General features: G+C 39.6%; 1 protein-coding gene across 1 annotated transcript in view; it reads right to left on the bottom strand.

The window, feature by feature from the left end:
- The window catches only part of PRKN (parkin RBR E3 ubiquitin protein ligase), a gene marked incomplete at its 5' end in the record, with an annotated part of 1,032,625 nt that extends 1,014,588 nt beyond the window's left edge, over positions 1-18,037 (bottom strand). Inside the window, 1 exon segment of the mRNA NM_001044603.2 lies at positions 17,872-18,037. Within this exon segment, the coding sequence (NP_001038068.2) occupies positions 17,872-18,037 (166 nt within the window).

The following is a 19,255-nucleotide window of genomic DNA, read 5'->3' as shown; positions in this document are numbered from 1 at the left end:
CGTGCTCAATCCAAGATCTGTGCGTCATATTTAAGTCTCTGAACTAGGTAGTTCATCAGCAAGTGCTACTAAAATAGACTCTAAAATATCGCAAATCTGCACACTCCCCTCAGTTCCAGCTTCTACCACTCTTGTCGAGCCCTGTTATCTCTCCCCAGAACAACTGCATTAACCTCCTAATCAATCTCCTTCTTGCTTCCATCAAGTTCCAGGCTCATTTCCCTTCTTTACGGCCTTCGAATACGCTCAACTGGTCCCCAGTCCAGGTCCTCTGCACTAGCTGTTCCCTCTCCCTGGAGTGTTTTCCTCTAGATGGCCCATATCACCATCCAAGAGGAGTCCTCTCCGAAATTTGCCACAACTCTAAGGCAGCATCACTAGTTCTGGGTCCATTTTCTTTTGCTCTAAGCATTTATCACTACCTGAAAGTTACCAGAGTTATTGTTAAACAGTTACGATCGAGTGCGCACAGCACTGCCCACAGGAGCATAACCAAGTCGGGGCTTGTCTTCACATGTAACAAGAAGTCTTGACAAAAGTGTTCAGCGCTGGTTCAGGGGCTCCATGACCCATCAGGCACCCAGGTCCCTTGTATCTTTCTGCTCTGTCCTTTCTAACATATGCCTTTCACCTTCATGATGTTCCGACAAAAAGCTTTAAAAATTTCTTATCGTTCATGGAACTAGGCTCCATCAGAACATGGACCTTGTCTGACTTGCCCACCACTGGAAGAATGACACGTCACACCTTAACAGCTCAAACCAGTATTTGTTTAATTATCATAAAACAGTGAAATAGGGATTCTGGGATCATTCCTTCACCCTCGTAGTCGTGCGCAACAGCCAGCCCTCCAGGGTAACTGCTCTGATAGATTCTGCCTCGAGGTTCTCTGAACTCCCTGCCCCACATTCGTCTTTACCATCACTGCCTGAGGTCAGGGCTTAGCACTGATCACACTACAGTGGTCTCCAAGTGGCCTGGTCACCTTCTCCTTGTCTCTCCCTGTGCCATCTCATGCCCTCCACACAAACTGATCATATAACTTCCTGAAACCTATCTGTGTCTTCTCATCGTCTGCTCCAAACAGAAAGCTCCCAATAGGCTGGGGCGTAGGTCCTGTTTACCACTGTTCTCCCAGGCTATGAACCTGGAGCAAGTGTATGGAGTAGATACTCAGGAAATTCTCCTTAAGAGAATCAAAGAGCACATCGAAATTCCCAAAAGTTGGAGTTCCTCTTGTGGTGGGAAATGAACCTGACTAGTATCCATGAAGATGTGGTTCGATCCCTGGCTCTGCTCAGTGGGTTCAGGATCTGGCGTTGCGGTGTAGGTCGCAGACGCACCTCAGATCTGGCATTGCTGAGGCTGTGGCATAGGCCGGCAGCTGCAGCTCCGACTCAACCCCTAGCCTGGGAACTTCCATAAGCTGCACCTGCAACTTTAAAAAAAAAAAAAAAAAATCCCCAAATGTCATGTGCGAGGCACCTCAGCCTTTTGCCCAGTCCATCTGCTCACCGTGGTGCCCTCTGCAATCTTCCTTGGGTTCAGTCATAGCAGATGACTGAATTTCTAAATGGTCAGAACTTAGTGTGATTTCATATTTTATCACTTCTGCATAAAATGGCTAAGTCCCCTGTGTATCCATCTCTTTAAGTCTCAGTTTCTGTCTCACCTCAGCTTAGACACTATTCTTGGCTCCTCCAGGCAGAGCAGTGGCCCCACCCTTGGGGCAGCACTCTAATGACTGATGATTTTGACAATGACAATGAAACAACTGCTATCCCGTCAACTGCCTGAAGGGAGTTTGCCCTGAACCAGGCACTCTCACAGGTCCACCTAACAGCCCTCTCAGGTCGGAATACTGGTTTTCTCGTTCAAGGGAAGGAAAGTAAGGCACAGAAAGGTTAATTAATGAGGTAGAGTTCACAAAGCTAATGAAGAGCAGAACCTGCCTCTGTAATCCATGCACTACAAATTGCATGGATATTCGTCCAGCCAGCATGTAAGGATGTTGGGACGAGGGCCCATGTCTTACAGCACACAATGTGGTCTCAAGAAAAGGATGTTAAGTGAATGTTTTTAAAATATCAGTTGTACAAACATAGAATGGCTAAATACAGACAGGCTAAAACGCAGACCTTGTGAAGAAAAGCTAGAGGTTGAAATGGACTATGCCACTACATAAGCCATATCATTGACCCCAAAATAAAATATTGGGCCACACTAATAGGAACATCATACGAAGGAGCATGTAGTTGTTTCACCAGGGTCAGGCCAGTTCCAGGGTCTAGTGTTCTCTTCATTCTTAAAAATGGCCAGATGGAGTTTGTATAAAGATGTAAGTAAAATACATAGATGCTAAGACAGGAGAAGAAGGGTTTAAGGGGATATCCATTATCTTCAAATGTTTGAAAAAGCTTTAGAACAAAGGTTTCTTATGATTTAAAAGGGCTGAATAGAGAGTTCCCGTCATGGCACAGTGGAAATAAATCCGACTAGTATTCATGAGGACGTGGGTCCGATCCCTGGCCTCTCTGAGTGGGTCAGCAATCTGCCATTGCCACGAGCTGTGGTGTAGGTCACAGACATGGCTTGGATCACGTGCTGCTGGGCTGTGGCGTAGGCCGGAGGCTGTAGCTCTGATTCAACCTCTAGCCTGGGAACTTCCATATGTCTTGGGTGCAGCCCTAAAGAGCGAAAAATTTTTTTTAAAAATTAAAAAAAAAAATAAAAGGGCAGAATAAGTCCAAAGATGGAAGTACAAAGAAACAAGATAAAGAATTCATGTGTTACGGTGAACCCGCCCAGACCCATTTCTAAGGAGGGATTGCGAGTGTCTTTGTCCAACTCTGCATTCAATGTTATCACGTCATAACCTTGAAAAAGACCAGAGTGGGAGCATTTATACTACAGAACCTCCATAGCTGCAGTCAGGTCTTTTCATTATAAAGAGTCTGCCAGCAATCTGTTGTATTTAACCCAACTGGAGTTGCTGAGAGAATGCAGGAGGTTGCTTTGTGGAGGACGGACGGTGGTTCAAAGGGCTGTAGAGGGTGAGAGGTGGGACTTGTAAGCAGAACATATATAACATGAATGCAGAAATAAATTTAATGAGAGGCCAGAAGGTAAAATGTAAATAATCTTCAGTCCTTTGTGTTACTTATTTTCTAGTATCTATAAAAACACTATGGATAAAGCAGTCGTTCAAAGATATGGTCTGATGCTTAAAGTTCTCCCATCAATCTCTTACATCAAAAAATACATAAAATTTAATAATCTAATATGTTTGAATAGGAGATGCTCCATCACAACATTCTTCTACATGAGGCAAGAACTGAAAATACTAAATAAAAAGCAAACCTTAAAAGATGCCAAAACATTGATTGTATTTTCAAATGCATCATACAAAATCCATGTCTTCTAGTCAAATCAAGCCTTACAAGTATTTTATAAATTTAAAAAGTAATATCCCTTGATATTTGTCTTCTATAGGTTCAAATTATTTTTATAATTTTTTTAGGGCCACACCTGTGGCATATGCAAGTTCCCATGCTAGGCGTCACTCAGATCTGCACCTGAGACCTAAGCCACAGCCACAGCAACACCAGATCTGAGCCGCATCTATGACCTATGTCACAGCTCACGGAAACGCCAGATCATTAACCCACTGAGCAAGGCCAGGGATGGAACCCACATCCTCAACATAGGCGACTACGTTGGGTTTTTAACCCGCTGAGCCACAGTGGGAACTCCTTTATAAACTTTCAAGGATCTTTTTTTTTTTTGCATCTACCAACCCCAAACTCTCCTTCCATCCCACTCCCTCTCCCTCCCCCTTGGCAACCACAAGTCTGTTCTCTATATCTATGAGTCTGCTTGTACTTTATAGTAGGTTAATTTGTGCCATATTTTAGATTCCACATATAAATGATATTATATTGATCATAGGAAGAATTTCTATTTTATAATAATTTAGTCTTTTAGGAGCTCATATACCCATTTATAGGAAAATGTAAACAATTATTTTTAAAATTATTTATAATCAGCAAGCAAGATTGAATAACTGATATATGATTAATACATATTTTAAAACAATGCTATGGAGTTGAAAGTAAAAAACAGAGATGAACTCAACAATTATATATACTATATAATATCAGCAATATATGAAGATCGACCTATAAAAAAATCCACTTGTTTTTTCTTTTTAAAGCACTCGAAAGAGATATAAGAATATATTAATTTACTTTAGCTTTAAATGGACTATACAATGATAGGTTATGTAAATTTAGTATTTCTATTCTGCTTATAAGTTATAAAGCCAACAAATGAATAATTGAAGTAAGTCAAATAATGTATTTTCAGTGTCTCCTGATCCCCTCTCCCTCTGTTTTACATTCCAGCGGCTCACAAACTCTTAGGAACAATCTCAAATTATCAAGTGCCCCTGCTAAACAGATTTTGAACAGTAAGAACACTTGTAAAACTGTTCTCACAATAAAATGATTCAGATATATCCAGCACATTAAAGAAAAAGGTAAATTCCATTAGAATAAGACATGCTCTTTACCAAAAATAACAATTTATCATTAAGACAAATAAATGGAGTTCCCATGAATGAAACATATGATGCCATTCTGAGGTTAGCCTGGGTGTAGAATAGGAATTTGGAATGGGGTAAATTTGTTCCTTTTTGGATTATTTTAAAACAAAATAAATTTCAGGATGCATCTATTGCATATCAGGAAAGTATTTTCTTTTTCGTGTATTATTCATCAAAGTAAATTAATAATAGTTTAAAACGTGCTAATATGTCTGTCCTCTGTAGGCATAAATACTCGAAAAATAATCCTATTAAAATACAGGCACTTGGAGTTCCCTTGTGGCACAGCAGGTTAAGGATCTGTCATTTTCTCTTCAGTGGCTTGGATCACTGCTGTGGTGCAGGTTTGATTCCTGGCTGGGGGACTTCCACATGCTGTGGGTGGCCAAAAAAAAAAAATAAAAAAAAACTGCAGACGCTATTACTATTTCCATTTTGTAGATGAGAAAAATACAGACTAGAAAATTTAAAAGGCTTGCCTATCCCAGAAAGTTTGACCCTAGAGTGATTCATAGCCACTTCATTATAACCACGCATCAGAAAGCCGAGTAGAATTCTAACTAAAGGATTTCACCTGGCATATGACATTCTTGAAGTTTTAACTCCTCCGTTATATATGGTAAAGAGGTGTATGTTTGGAGATGACATCATAAAACTCCTCTGGAGTAGAAAATACACATAAAGAAGATTTGGGCTTCTATGAAAATAGCATATGCATCTTAACTTTGCTCAAAATGAGACGAACTGACTGAGGGGAAAACAGGTAAACCAAGAAAGCAGGTGCATCTCCTTTTATAGGCCCCGGAGTTCTCAGTATCCCAGTTTTAAGGAACACTAGAAATATCTCAGATAAGCTTTTGTTTTTATTTTCTCTCCTTTCAGAGCTATGTTTGATGAATTATGCATAAATGGAATGCAAACACACAGATTCAACTCACTTTGAAATACTTAAAGATATAAAAATGGACGGAAACTATCCTTGGCCAAACCTCTATTGAGCTTTCAAAAGGCCACATATTGAAATAAAGTTTGTGATGTGCTCCAAAACATGAACATCCAGTGAGTTCTCACATTCCTCACTTATCCCTCTCATGTCAGAATAGTTCACCCGTTAAAACGCAGAGCTCTGTGCCAGAATTAGTCTGCATGTGCACCTCCGAACGCAAACAGACCAGGCCCAGCGACAGGACAGAAAACATTTAACGGCAAAGTAAAATCCAATGACGGAATAAAAACCTCAGCGAAGCGTAGTTTGCACAGATACACTCACGAAATTCATATCTTTCTTCCCAAGAACTGCATTGCCTAAATGAATGTGTGCTTGTCTGTGTGAAGATCCATAAGCACAAAAGGCTAAAACAAGTAATTTTTATAAATCTGCAAGTAATTGAGACTGCAGCCCTCTGCTGACACTAAGTTTATAAATCATGAGTTCGCATCACAAATCAGGACTACGTGAGGTTTTTGCTTCCATTAAATGAGTCTGTACATCCTCGGTTTAACGCATGGCCAAACAATGCTCTTACACGCCCTTCACTGCCTTAGCAAGGTGAGTGTGGCAACTTTCACTTATCCAATGTCAATGTAATTTAACTTCTGCTACTAAGTGGTTTGAACTGTATTTTTATCAATACTAAACCTAAGAGTCGAAGGAAAAAAGTGAAACTCTCCCTGTCCTATTTAACTTTGTTTTCTGTCTTATGAGCATCATTGAAGTTACAACTAAAATTTTTTACACATTTAACTGCATCTCCCATTTAATTCATATCTAAAAAATAAGAGTAAATATTTCTCAATGTTAATCTATTCATTAATTTAAGCTATGACTCAAGCCCCCTACAAAAAAAAATGAAGAGTACATACTCCCATATTGGCCAGTAATAAGTGAGTTTGGTACATAAACTTTAAAGAGTTCTTTCAGATAAAACTTTGTTGTTCTATGACAATAATCTCAGGCTTGTTGTAATTATTTGGTTAAGAAAGAAGAAGGAAAAGGCAGAATTTGGGTGAGCAATCTTTTGGTATAGAAGCTTTAGGGTGAATGATATAGATAAATTCTTGAGTCTTAAATTACTCTGTAAAGGATGAAGACTATGTTAAATAAAATCTTAAACAAAACCAGGTCAATTGGATGATGGAATTTCAGTTCAATAACAGAGAAACCAGAACAGAATATTTGAAACGAGGACTTCGGTGAATAGTAATAAAATTTCACAGTGTGTAATCACTCCTCTCATTTGTCAGGTTTCCGACGAGACAGGCTTTGCCGTTTATGCTCTTAATAAAATGCGTCCTCGGTTGAGGTGCGCGGGATTGGTTCGCGCCAGCATTGCACTCCCCCGCAGATTTCCTGCCTTGCAATTTGAGCACAATAAGGGCAATGGGATCGTCTGTGAGACACGAGCCTATTAAATACATCCACAGCCTGTATATCCTCAGCCTCTTCTAAGCTAAAGGAATCTCAGTTTTTTTTCCTTCAGGTCTGCGTTTATCCACAGCAATCCTCAAAGATGTTTCATAAGTCCACAGGGGCACACAAATGTCAAGACTTCCTTTCAATGGAAAAATAACATTTCCGAGGGCTCTGAATTATGCAAAGAGGTAGGTAATTCAGAGATTCTTTCTGACACATAAACAGCCAGACAGAAAGAGATAAAAACTAAGGGTCTTCCAGAATTGAGCACTTGACCTGTACAGATTATCATCCTTTGATTCTAGACTCTGACACGTCACAGTACTTACCAGCTACTACAATAATACACTAGCTCTTTGCAGGAACTTGAGAGGATTTCTACATTTTATCTCAATGAATGAGGCCAGCAGTCGGTTCCATTAGCAAGTCAACTCTTTGGGGAAAAATCCTTGCATTATTCCTGAAGTGTTTGAGGGTCTCATCTAGACAATTGTACTCTTAACATAAAATGAAATCATTTTATGGTTGTTTTCAGTATAAAGGTATCTAACCTAGCTTCCATTTATCTTAAAATCTGAGAAAAAAAGCATTTTAAGAAAAATATAGTGGACCTTTATGCTGTTATTTTGCAGAACTTTTCTTTTATCTACAAATAAAAATCCTGGTGGAACTACATTCTATGTCCTAATCTAGCCTCTTGCTTTCAAGAGAGAAAGTAAAAAGAACTTATACAAATTTAGTTACAAATAAAATCATTTCATCCCTAACTTCCTTCTATTACATAAACGTATAATACCAATAAAAGGTGACCAATATTTAAGTAAATATTTTCTCTAACCATGACAACCAATATGGTTACATGAAGTGTGCATTTATTGCCTAAGACAACAGTGTGTGAATCTCAAATCAATTTGAAAGACATGTACAACTAGGGTAAATAATTGTTATGAACTGCTTTTTTTTTTTTAATTTTAAATATTTTGGGACTTCCCACTGCAGTGCAATGGGATCAGCAGCATCTCCGGAGCACTGGGATGCAGGTTGGATCCCCAGGCCGGCACAGCAGGTCAAGGATCCAGTGTTGCAAAAACTGTGGCCTAGCTTACAACTGCGACGTGTATCTGATCCCTGGCCCAGGAATAGCATGTGCCATGGGGCAGCCAAAAAAGAGAAAAAATAAAAAAGGTAAAGGCTTTAGAAATAAATACTAGTCGTATCCATTTCAGACCTATAAGGTGCTAAAGAGTCTAAGATTTAAAGCAAGTTACCTTAAGACTTCTATATGTTTTATTAGCCTGTTGACACTTGTCCTGAATTAGCTTTTGTCTCTGAACATCCATTAAATTATCTTCTAATTTCTTGTGTTGAAAATCACCAATTAATAACCACTGTTCCTTTAGAATATATGCAAATAGATAGTTTCCATTCCTTTGTGACAGAGGATAGAACTCAAGTTTTCCTGTGTGTTTTTTTTAAGTAAACTTTATATTAAGATACGTTAAGTCACATTGTTGTTGTTATCAGAAATATAACAGAGATATCCCAGAGCTCTTTTCCCAGTTTCCCACAGCACAACACCTTATGAGAATACAGTGTATTATCTCAAACATACTATGGGCACTGGCGTAGCCAAGATACCAAACATCCTTCACCACCAGGGTCCCACTTGTTGCCCTTTCACTGCTACACAACCTCTTCTCCTGCTTCTACACACTCCTTAACCCCTAGTTACCACTCGTCTCCCCTTCATTTCTCAAATTTTATCATCTCAAAAATGTTACATTAATGGAATCATTTGGAATTTGATCTTTTGGTATTGGCTTTTTTTTCCATTCAGAGTAACTCTCTTGAGACTCATCCAAAATGTATGTATCAATAGATGTTTGCTTGTTTTTATTGTTGAGTATGGTATGGATGGACCAGAGTTTGTGCAATCATTCACCTGTTGAAGGACATCAGGATTGTTTCAAGTTTTTGGCTAATATGAATGAAGCTGCTATAAACATTCATGCATTATTTTTGTGTGACCATAAGTCTTCATTACTCTAGGATAAATAACCAAGAGTTATAATTACTGAGTCATATGGTATATGCAAGTGTATTTTTTTTTAGAAAATATCATTCTCTCCTCCTGAGTGGCTGTGCACTCTGTTTTATATTACCACTAACAATATATCTGAGAGCCAATTTCTCCACATCCTCACCAGCATTTAGTGTTTGCATTATTTTATATTTTAGTTTTTTACCTATCTTAGTTGCTTATACATTTGTAACTTGCCACACTCTACTGGGGTTGTCATTTTACAGGCTCAAGTAAAGTATAGAAATCTCTTGCCTTTATGTCCATTTACCTCTCTGTTTATATCTGTCTTAATATACACACATTTAGACCTACAGGACTATATCAAACATTGTTATAATTTTTTCCACAGCCTTCAAACATAATTTAGAACACCAGAAAGAAGGAAAGTAAATTGTATTTAACCAGATGTTTGCCTAGTGTGTTTTTCCTTTTTTCCTTCCAAAGTTCCTTCTTTAGTCATTTTTTTTTTTTTCCCTGCACTTACACTATGTGGAAGTTCCTGAGCCAGGGATTGAACCTATGCCACAGCAATGATCCAAGCCACCAGAGTGACAACACCAGATCCTTAACCTGCTGAGCCACACAGGAACTCCCTATCATTTCCTTTTTTATTAAAGAAATTCCCTCCATCATTCATTCTTCTAGGGTAGTTTTGCTGGTGACAATTTTTCTTTGAATTTTTTCATCTGAAAATATATTGGCTTCTCCTTCATTCCTGAAAGATATTTTCGCTGGGTATAGGTTTCTGAATCAACATTTTTCCTCCAGCACTTGAAAAACATTGTGCCACTTCTTTCTCACATTCATAGTTGCTCATGAGAAATCCACTGTCATTCAAACTGTTTTTCCATTAAGAGTAAATCGTTCATTTTTTCTAGGTACTTTCGAGACTTTCTCCTTGTATTTAGTTTTCAGACATTTAATTATCATGTGTGGATTTCTTTGAATATATCCAATTTTGAATTCTTTCAGCTTCATGAATCTGTAAGTTTACATCTCCTTTAAAATTTGGCAAGTTTTCAGCCATTATTTCTTTAAGCACTTTTTTAGACCTGCCTTCTTTTATCCTCTCCTTCCAGGACTCCAATGGCACACATTTTAAATGTAGTTTTATAGACCCATAGGTTTCTGAGGCTTTTTTTTCCAGATCATCAATTTCTATTTTTATCTTCCAGTTCACTGGTGTCCTCCTCTGTTCCGGCCATTCTGCTGTTGAGCCTATCCCGTGGCTTTTTATTTGTTAATGTATTTTTCACTTCTACAATTTCTATTTGATTCTTCTTTATATCTTCTATTTCTTTTCTCAGACTATTTTTTTCATTTATTTCAGGCATTTTTTTAATGGTTCATTGAGGGCTTCCCATGTGACTTGCAGTATAACTGTTCATTGACACATTTTATCATGGCTGCTTAAAATATCTGCCAGATAATTCCAACATATCTGTCATCTTAGTATTAAGATGTCCATAGTGGTCTTTCCATTCAGTTTGATAGCTTCCTGATTCTTGGTGGGTTTCCTTTGATATCTGTCCATTTTCTCATTATGCTATGAGACCCTTACTTTTAGGTAAACCTTCTGTTTTAGCTGGCTTTTTAATGACCCTGCTCCAGCTGGGAAAGGGGGTCAGCACCACATTACTGCCAGTGGCAGTAGAAATCCAAGTTTTGTACTTGATATCTATTGACACCTGACATGAAGCAGAGACTCCTCATGTGAAGGGGTGCTGTTCTAGCCCCACATATAGTCTCCATTGGCACTGTGGAGGAGTGTGGCTCTGTTACTGCTTGAAAATGGTGGAAGTCCTGATTCTCCACTAGAACTCATCTGTTACCACCCTGAAGGGATAAGGAGAAGGACTTCACTGTCATCACATAAAGGTAGAAGTCTTCTCTGATAGCACCCCAACAGGTGTGTGGGGCACATCTTTACAGTCTCACAAGGGAGGTCACACAGGCTCTCCACTTGGTCATCCTTATTGTTGGTGGGGGCTATGGTGGGGCCACTGGTTTTCTGTGGTGTTTAGCTAGAAAAATGCAGTTACTGGCTAAGAGTTTTCTGTAGTTTCTGTAGTTCCAAAGATTCTGTAGTTTCTGTCCCTGATCCTTGGAATAAAGAGCAAACTTTTGTTGGGACTTTTTTTTTTTTTTCTTTTTTCTTTCTACACATGTTGGTATTTCCAAGTACTAGTTTCATTAGCAGGTTCAAGTCTTAGATATATTTGGTTAAAAAAAAAAAATCCAAGGAACTTAAGCTTGCATTGTTCCTTGGGTCCTGAGGTCCTAGCTAGTTTGCATTTTTCTTTACACCTTTTGGAATCTTCACATGTTTGTTTTATATGAAATGCCCAACATTTTACCAGGAATAATTAAAAGTCTGTCTATTCCATCTTCCCAGAAACAAAACCTATGCCAAACCCTTGTTTGCCATCTGTATTTTTTCCAATTTTTTCTTTACTTTTTTAAAAATATTAAAATCTTGCTGCTGATAACAAATAAAACATATTAATGTATAAAGAAATCAATTATACTAAAAAGTGCTTATCAAACTGGCCTATGGACATATCCTCCAGGAACTTATAATTCCATGAAACTGATTAAAATGTTGTCATGTCAGTTAGATTATAATCTTAAACATATATTTTACCATTTGGAAAGATAAAACTACTGCTTACTATAAAAATTTTCATAACAATATTATGCTATTATTAAACTATCCAAAAGTGCTTGGGGAAAGCATCAAAAAACCAATTTCTCTCTAAAAGAAATTGAGACTCTTAAGTGTTAGAAATAGTGTTTAGTTCCTCAGGTAACCATTAGTTTCTATCTTCTCAGCATACTGTCCTGAATGATTATTAATAGAGCCTTCTTTCATCCCTTTTCTTTTGGCCACACCCTTGGCATGTGGAAGTTCCAAGGCCAAGGATCTAACTCTCACCACAGCAGCAACCTGAGCCACTCACTGAAAGCCAGATCCTTAACCTATTGCATCACAAGGGAACTCTTTTCTTTTCTCTTTTTTTCTTTTCTTTTCTTTTTCTTTCTTTCTCCCTCTCTCTCTCTTTCCCAATTTGTATGGCAAGTTATAATGGTCACATTATCTATGACCACTATGAAAAACAAATAAAGATAATGAAAACAGGTGGGAAAATTCCAACAAGTGTATACACCACCATTGCCATTCCACCTTCTCTTCAGCACACCAAGGATTTTATTTAGCATTTGCTAGTGGAAACATTAAGTAGTTCATGTTCATTTTCTTTTTCTCAGCAGCGACTTCTCTTACATGTTTCGTGCTTATACTGTAAAGTATAGCATCTATAAAGAGTAACTAAATAATGGTCCTAAATGGTGGTAAACATGTATTCTAAGATTGTATAGGAATATCAAAGAATTCTAATATTCTGTCAATTTCACAACATAATAAAACAACCAGCAAATTTGCAGTTGAATGTGTAACTGCCTAGTCTTTTCTATAGAACTCTTAAATGAAAACAATTTACCAGCTTCTTATGGATACTAGTCAGATTTGTTTTTCCTGAGCCATGATGGGAACTCCAACAGGTAAATATTCTTACAGAATTTCCAAAACTTGAATTTGTTAGTCACTATACACAGTTTACTTTGTCAATGAAAGCTGGTTTTCACTATTCACAAATTTTGAAATATATTTAGTGTATATCACTAAATACATAACCAATTAAATAGTCTGGCTTTTTAGGGTCATTTATTTTTCTTTAATATTTACAACCTAGGCTATTAAAGTCCTAATGTCTCTGGTCCTCCAAACTCAGATCTTGTCATGTAATAAAGCTTAGAAAAATAAGTGTAATAAATGGATATCCTTTAATATTTATTGCAAAAAAGACCTATTTCATGAAATGTGTATACACATTTTAAACATCATAAAATTGAATACTTTATTATTATTATTATTATTATGTTGTCTTTTTAGGGCCACACCCACGGCATATAGAGGTCCCCAGGCTAGGAGATGAATTGGAGCTGTAGCTGCCAGCCTACGCCACAGCCACAGAAATGCCAGATCTGAGCCGCATCGGGGACCTACACCACAGCTCACGGCAATGCCAGATCCTTAACCCATCGAGCAAGGCCAGGGATCGAACCTGCATCCTCAGGGATGCTACTCAGATTCATTTCTGCTGAGCACAACAGGAACTTTGAAAGTTGAATATTTTAAAAGGAATTTTTGACCATCCATCTGGGTGAATTCTTTTATAAAGAAAATTGCTATGTAAAACAGTCATATTTTATTTTCTCCTTTAAGTATATAATACATTATTACAAAGAGAATAAAATAGAATAGGCTTCCCTCTAATATTAATAAAATATAATGAGGTTTCTCAAATCCTGGCTGCGGTAGTTAATTTTATGTGTCGACTTGACTGGGCCATGGACCGCCTAGACCTTTGGCCAAATATTAGTCTGGGTGTGTCTGTGAGCAGTTTGTTCAGATGAGATTAACACTGGAATCCTGACTGAATGAATCCATGGCTATCCCCAGCATGGGTGGGTCCCAACCAGTCAGTTTAAGACCTGAACCAAAAGGCTGATCTTCCTACAAGTCAAAGGGAATTCCTCCTGCGCAACAGCCATCTATCTGGCTGGAACACTGATTTTTGTTTGTTTTTGTTTTGTTTACTTTTCGAGACTTTAATTTATTTATCTATTTATTTCTGTAGCCTTTGGAAACAACAGCTCTTTATGGGTCTTGAGCCAACCAGCGTTCAGATTGGAACTATACCATCGCCTCTCTGGTTTTCAGGTCTTCAGACTGAGACCAACACTAAACCTGATGACTGCAGCCTCCATCACTGGGGGGCCTATCTCATCACTACCTATCTACCTACCTGCCTACCTACCCATCTATTCATTACATATAAATAATACTGGTTCTGTTTCTTTGGCAGACCCTAATACACTGACTAATAAACCTATACGGATATTAACATTAATAATAATACAGGCCATGTGAATACAGTGAATTCTGCTCCAACAAAATCTTATGTGATTCTCAAGTCCCTGTAATTTGAAGTTATTCTAATTAAAAAGTCAACAATTTTGATATATACAGCTACATTACACCTTTATTTTCCTTGTATAAATCTGAATAATAAATTAAAAATTAGGTAGGGATTCTTGATACGCAGTGTGTTAGAACTGGAGGGTAGGAGCAAGAATGACTCATGACTTGAATGGGCTCGAATATTCTATTGCAAGAGCTGACAAGAGTCTTTACAAAGAAAAATAATCAATTCACCGTGAAGGATATGAAGACTTCTAGGTGCAGGGAAAACAAAAATAAGCACGGAAACACTGCGTATGAAGTAGGAGGAAAGAACTCTTTCCAATTTGCTTCAAATATAGTGTGTGGCAGATATCCACTTTATAAACATATATTTTAAAAGCAATTATATCATGACGAGTGTTTGCTGAATGGTACAGCCATAGGTGTCTATTTTTTCTTAATATTAGAGGAATTTTAAGTCTTTTTAAGCTTGCTAAATTCAAATTCCACTATGGTTAAGTAAAAGCTGTATGTCTAAAGGTCAAAAATGTATTTATAAACTCCACAGAGCTTTTTAGTTTAACTGTGTAAATATTACCTACGCATACATTGTACTGTCCCAATAAAATATGCATCCTACTAGCATCGCCTTAACTGTTTAAATTATCGCAGATATACTCATCCTGATTCACGACGGAAAGTTGTCCTGTGCCATCTAAGGTGATGGCTTAGACCCTGAAGTAACCGCCTAACAAGAATGAAGACAGTCGTGCTGGTGAGGTGCTGATCAACACTCACATTTCTGTAGAGTTAGCTCCATGCCACTCTCCGTTTGGAGGGTTTTACATAAATTACCGCAGTCCTCACAAACCCCAGTGAGGTAGGTATTATTTTTATTCCCATTTTACAAATAAGCAAACTGAAACAGAGAGGCTGTATCCTCTAAGTTTAGAAGACACATTTAGAGAAATTGTTTCGCCTTAATTTGTAATACTAAAAACCAGATACTCCTGAAATGCTTACAAATAAACACTCTTATTAGACAGTAATATCCAGACACCTAGAAATGAAGATTATACAGCAACACGGAAAATGCCTGGGATATAATGTTAAGCGAAGGAAATTCAGATTAGAACTATAGAACTGATCAGAACTATATCAAAGTCTGCCATGCACACAGTCAAAGGCTAGGAAGAGTACAACGTGGCGTAGGACCTGCTGTTCCTCCAAGAACTCCCTTCTGTCTCTCCATCCCTTGCTAACCGGCCGAGCCCTGCCCATTACACAGTCCCAGGACTCAGGCTGAACGCCTGCACTCTGGCTTCCTCCAACCACAGCCTTGACCTGGTGTCCTGAAGGTCCCTGAGTCATCAGCACTGTCACCAAGAGCAAAGGCTCTTTTCTTCCTCATCCCCCTCCATCTTTTCACAGCACACACTGCTCTTTACCAGTACTTTCCTTTTCCAAACTATCTCTAAGAAATGTCAAGTGGATGAATGACGCCCCCTTTACCGGCTCCTGCCCTACTAGATAAGGAACTGCTTGTGCCTCTCCTCTGCCCCGGGCAACTAAATCTGTTTCAGTAACTACAATACTTATCTCAGCCAGCTCTGAGCGCCACACCTATGTTCAACTGCCTGCCAGCACCTCCCACTGGTGTTAACTCTTGTCACGTATGAAACTCATCCTGCCCACAATCACAGGGCTCTCCAGGTTCCCATTTCTCTCCAGGGAACCCAGTTTTACTCTGGCTTCCCATGCATGAAACCTCAATGCCACACCAACCAAAGCACTATAAAATAGAGCTCCCAGCCCCCTTCTCACCCCATCTACAGCATCTCCTCTGGGTTCTGCAAGAATAGGAACCTATGCTTGTTCCCAAGCACACGCCAAGCTCATTCTCCATGTCCAGAATCCTACTCGAGTTTCAATTCATCCATGAAGTCTTTCTTGGTGACTTTCTCCACCTTTCAAACTTTGTAATGCTTGTATTTCAGTTTCCATATGGAAGTCAACATTTTTGACATCCTCACATAATAGCTATTAGGTTGAGCCACATGAAATTGCTGATAGTTTTAACCTATAGCGTATGGCTTAACCTAACATGTCTTTCTGATTTTAGAGGCCTTAAGGAAACAGCTCTCTCTCCATCTTGCCTTTCTTTGGGATTCCCTGAGAAGCACAGAGCACTGGAAGTGTTAGTCAAAATAAAGAATCTTTATCTCTCTATATATTTCTGTATCTATCTATCTACCTATCTCTGTAAAAAAAGCTTATTGTCTATAGCAATTAGTCTAATCTATCAGCTCTAATGGTAGACGTAAGACACTTTAGAACCTAAAACTTCAAAACTTCTGGTAACATAAAATGTTTTGGTTCAAGGAGATGTTTCAAAATAATTTATGAAGGAAACATTCTTGGATTTAGAGGTTGGCAGGTACAGTAAAAAGCTTTTTAGTTGACTGAAATAAAAAAAAAAATCAAAACACTTTTTAGCATAGGCACTTCCCTTATGAAAACAAATTGCCTAAAAGCAAAGCACAGCAGTTTGTGCAAAGAGAGCACGTGCCTCCTGCCTTCACTGGAGAGGCAGGAGGAGGGAGCGATTTGCATTTCTATAGCTTCTTTTGTACAGGCCAATTCCAAAGCATTTCGCAAAGCAGTAAACATCAGCACCAAGAAGAGACAGTGATAGGACGTCAACAAAGTGGGGACTGTGCCTAGAGACACAGCCGCGGCCCCCACACAGCTGCAAACAGAAGTGCAATTAATCTCTGCTGGTTAAGAAAGGGGGGAAATGCCTCAGCAGGTTCTCCAGCATCACCCAAACTGCCCACAGAAAGCAACTGGTCTTTCACGCCTTGTCAGAGAATGACTTCGGTCCATACTGAATTCTCTTTGCTGGCTTCAATAACAAGTGACAGGACTCCAGGTGAGGAGGTGATGGCCTGGCTCCCCCACCCCCTACCCAGCTCTCCCCTTTTCCTACAGACATCACTGCTGTGAATGAAACACTCAGATGAAAAGGATATAACCGAGCCTTTAACAGAATGGTGGGGTGCCCTGAAAGCGGCAGAGCCAGGAGAGAAAACACACACCGCTCCCTCTGTAATGATTCAGCGGCCCAGTGTAGGGAAAATGTTATTGAAGCTTGGAGAAATTAAACACGGAAGTGGACTTCTGCGGCGCATCGGTCTCCTCCGGCACTGGGATTCTGATGGGGCAGGGGTGCTCGAGGCTTGTGATCAGCCCTGAGCCGAGCCCTTCCCTCCCCTCGTGAGCCACAGCAGCAGACCTAGGACCATCCTCCAGGGGTCACACTTGGGTTACGGATTCCTCACAGCACAGTGGCCGAGCAGCCTGATTTGGAACAATTTATTTGCATCTTTCTTCATTAAGATTCAAATGGAATAAGTAAGGTAGAAATTGAACAGACACAGAAATTGTGCCTTGCTGCTCCTGCAGTCAGTAAACATTTATGCACTGAGCCCAGTTTGTGTGCTCGCTTTCTCTCTCTCTCTCTCTCTCTCACACTCAGAGGTGTTCTTCCAACCCTTCCTGCTTGCTGTTTTAATGCATAATTAAGAAGGTCAGAATTAATGAAGCGGTGTGGAGTAAAGTTCAAGGAATCCCCAGGCACTATTTATTCTATTACATCTCGGGCATGAATGTCAGCTTGGCAGCAGAAGCAGCATAAGCAATGGAGCTGGATGCAACCCAGGAACCATCCACCCAGGGAGACTCACCTGCACTGTCAAGTCATTCCTAAGCTCCTTCCCTGCGAAAATCACACGCAACTGGTCAGCTGGAACCCCCTGTCGCTTAGCAACCACCTCCTTGAGCTGGAAGATGCTGGTGTCAGAATCGACCTCCACTGGGAAACCATGGCTGGAGTTGAACCTGACAAACACTGACCAAGAAAATTGGAAGGGAGGGGAAAAAAAAGTGAGCATTACTCGAAACCTTTAAATGGCAATGGCAACATTTCTGAACTGATTTACCCCTCACCCGGCCGTCAATGAATAGCATACATTTTCTTCCACCTACAACATAAAACTTAATGCTGTGAAGCAACATTTGGAGAAAAATGGAGTTTCCCTGTGGGACTGCCCTTTCCTATATTAGTCAGTGACCCACAAACAAAATTGCATGCTCCCTTTGACATCCATCCTGAGAAAGAGAGGGACTCAAGCAGAACACCGGCTTGATTGGAATTGTAAGATTCCCATGAGTTTAGCAGAAAGATTCAGCTCTGACAGCCTGTACTAACTCACACTGCCTCCACGGTGCTCCTCTTAATAAAAAAAATCAAAGACATTGTGTTAGCACTTATGGTGTAGCAACAGAAAAATGACTCAAGCCACTTTATAGACTAAAGACCCACCAGGGTGTGTCTAAGAGCCCTAGGCATGGGTGGCCCCAGCCACAAGGCTTTACTGGGTCTTATGGAGATGTGTGTTTGCCCTTTCCTCTGAAACTAGTGATACCATTTCTCTTTTTGGAACCAATATTCCCCTCAAGACCCAGGCTGGAACCTCTCCGTCTTTTCACGTGCTTCTTTTCACTGCCAACTTCCATATCACTTCTTCAATGTCCCTCGGCTCTGTCCTGTCCTTTCCATTCCTTCTGTCACTATGCTCATTACATCACGTCTAGATTCTTGCAATAGCCTCCCAACTGGAGTCTTAATATACTTTCTTCATTTCCAAACTGTCCGACACTGTCGTGCAAAGTAAACCTTTTTAATCTAGACCTCTGAGCATGCCACAGCCCTCAAATCTTTTCAAGTCTCATCCTGTCCACGGGGGAGAAAAACTCAAGATCCCTCTCATCGGGCACGAACCTATATTCCAGAGTTTTCTCCATTAGTCTCAGCAAGTACTCAGCTAAACTAAGTACTCCCCCCAAAACACATCGCAGAAAACTCCTGCCCCCACTCCTCGCTTTATCCGCGTCACTTCCTTCCTCACCTCTGCCTGTCGAAAGCCTGTTCACCTCCATGATCCACCTCAAACGTGACCTCCTCCCAGAGGCCTCTCACCATCAGCCCCGTCAACACTGAGCTCACCTCTTCAGGGCTCCAGCGGCTTTTACTGTGTGTGTCTTACAAGACTTGCCACATTCTCTCAC

This window comes from Sus scrofa, chromosome 1 (assembly GCF_000003025.6).
Source record: "Sus scrofa isolate TJ Tabasco breed Duroc chromosome 1, Sscrofa11.1, whole genome shotgun sequence".
Lineage (NCBI taxonomy): Eukaryota > Metazoa > Chordata > Mammalia > Artiodactyla > Suidae > Sus > Sus scrofa.
This window is presented reverse-complemented; position numbering and strand designations above follow the sequence as displayed.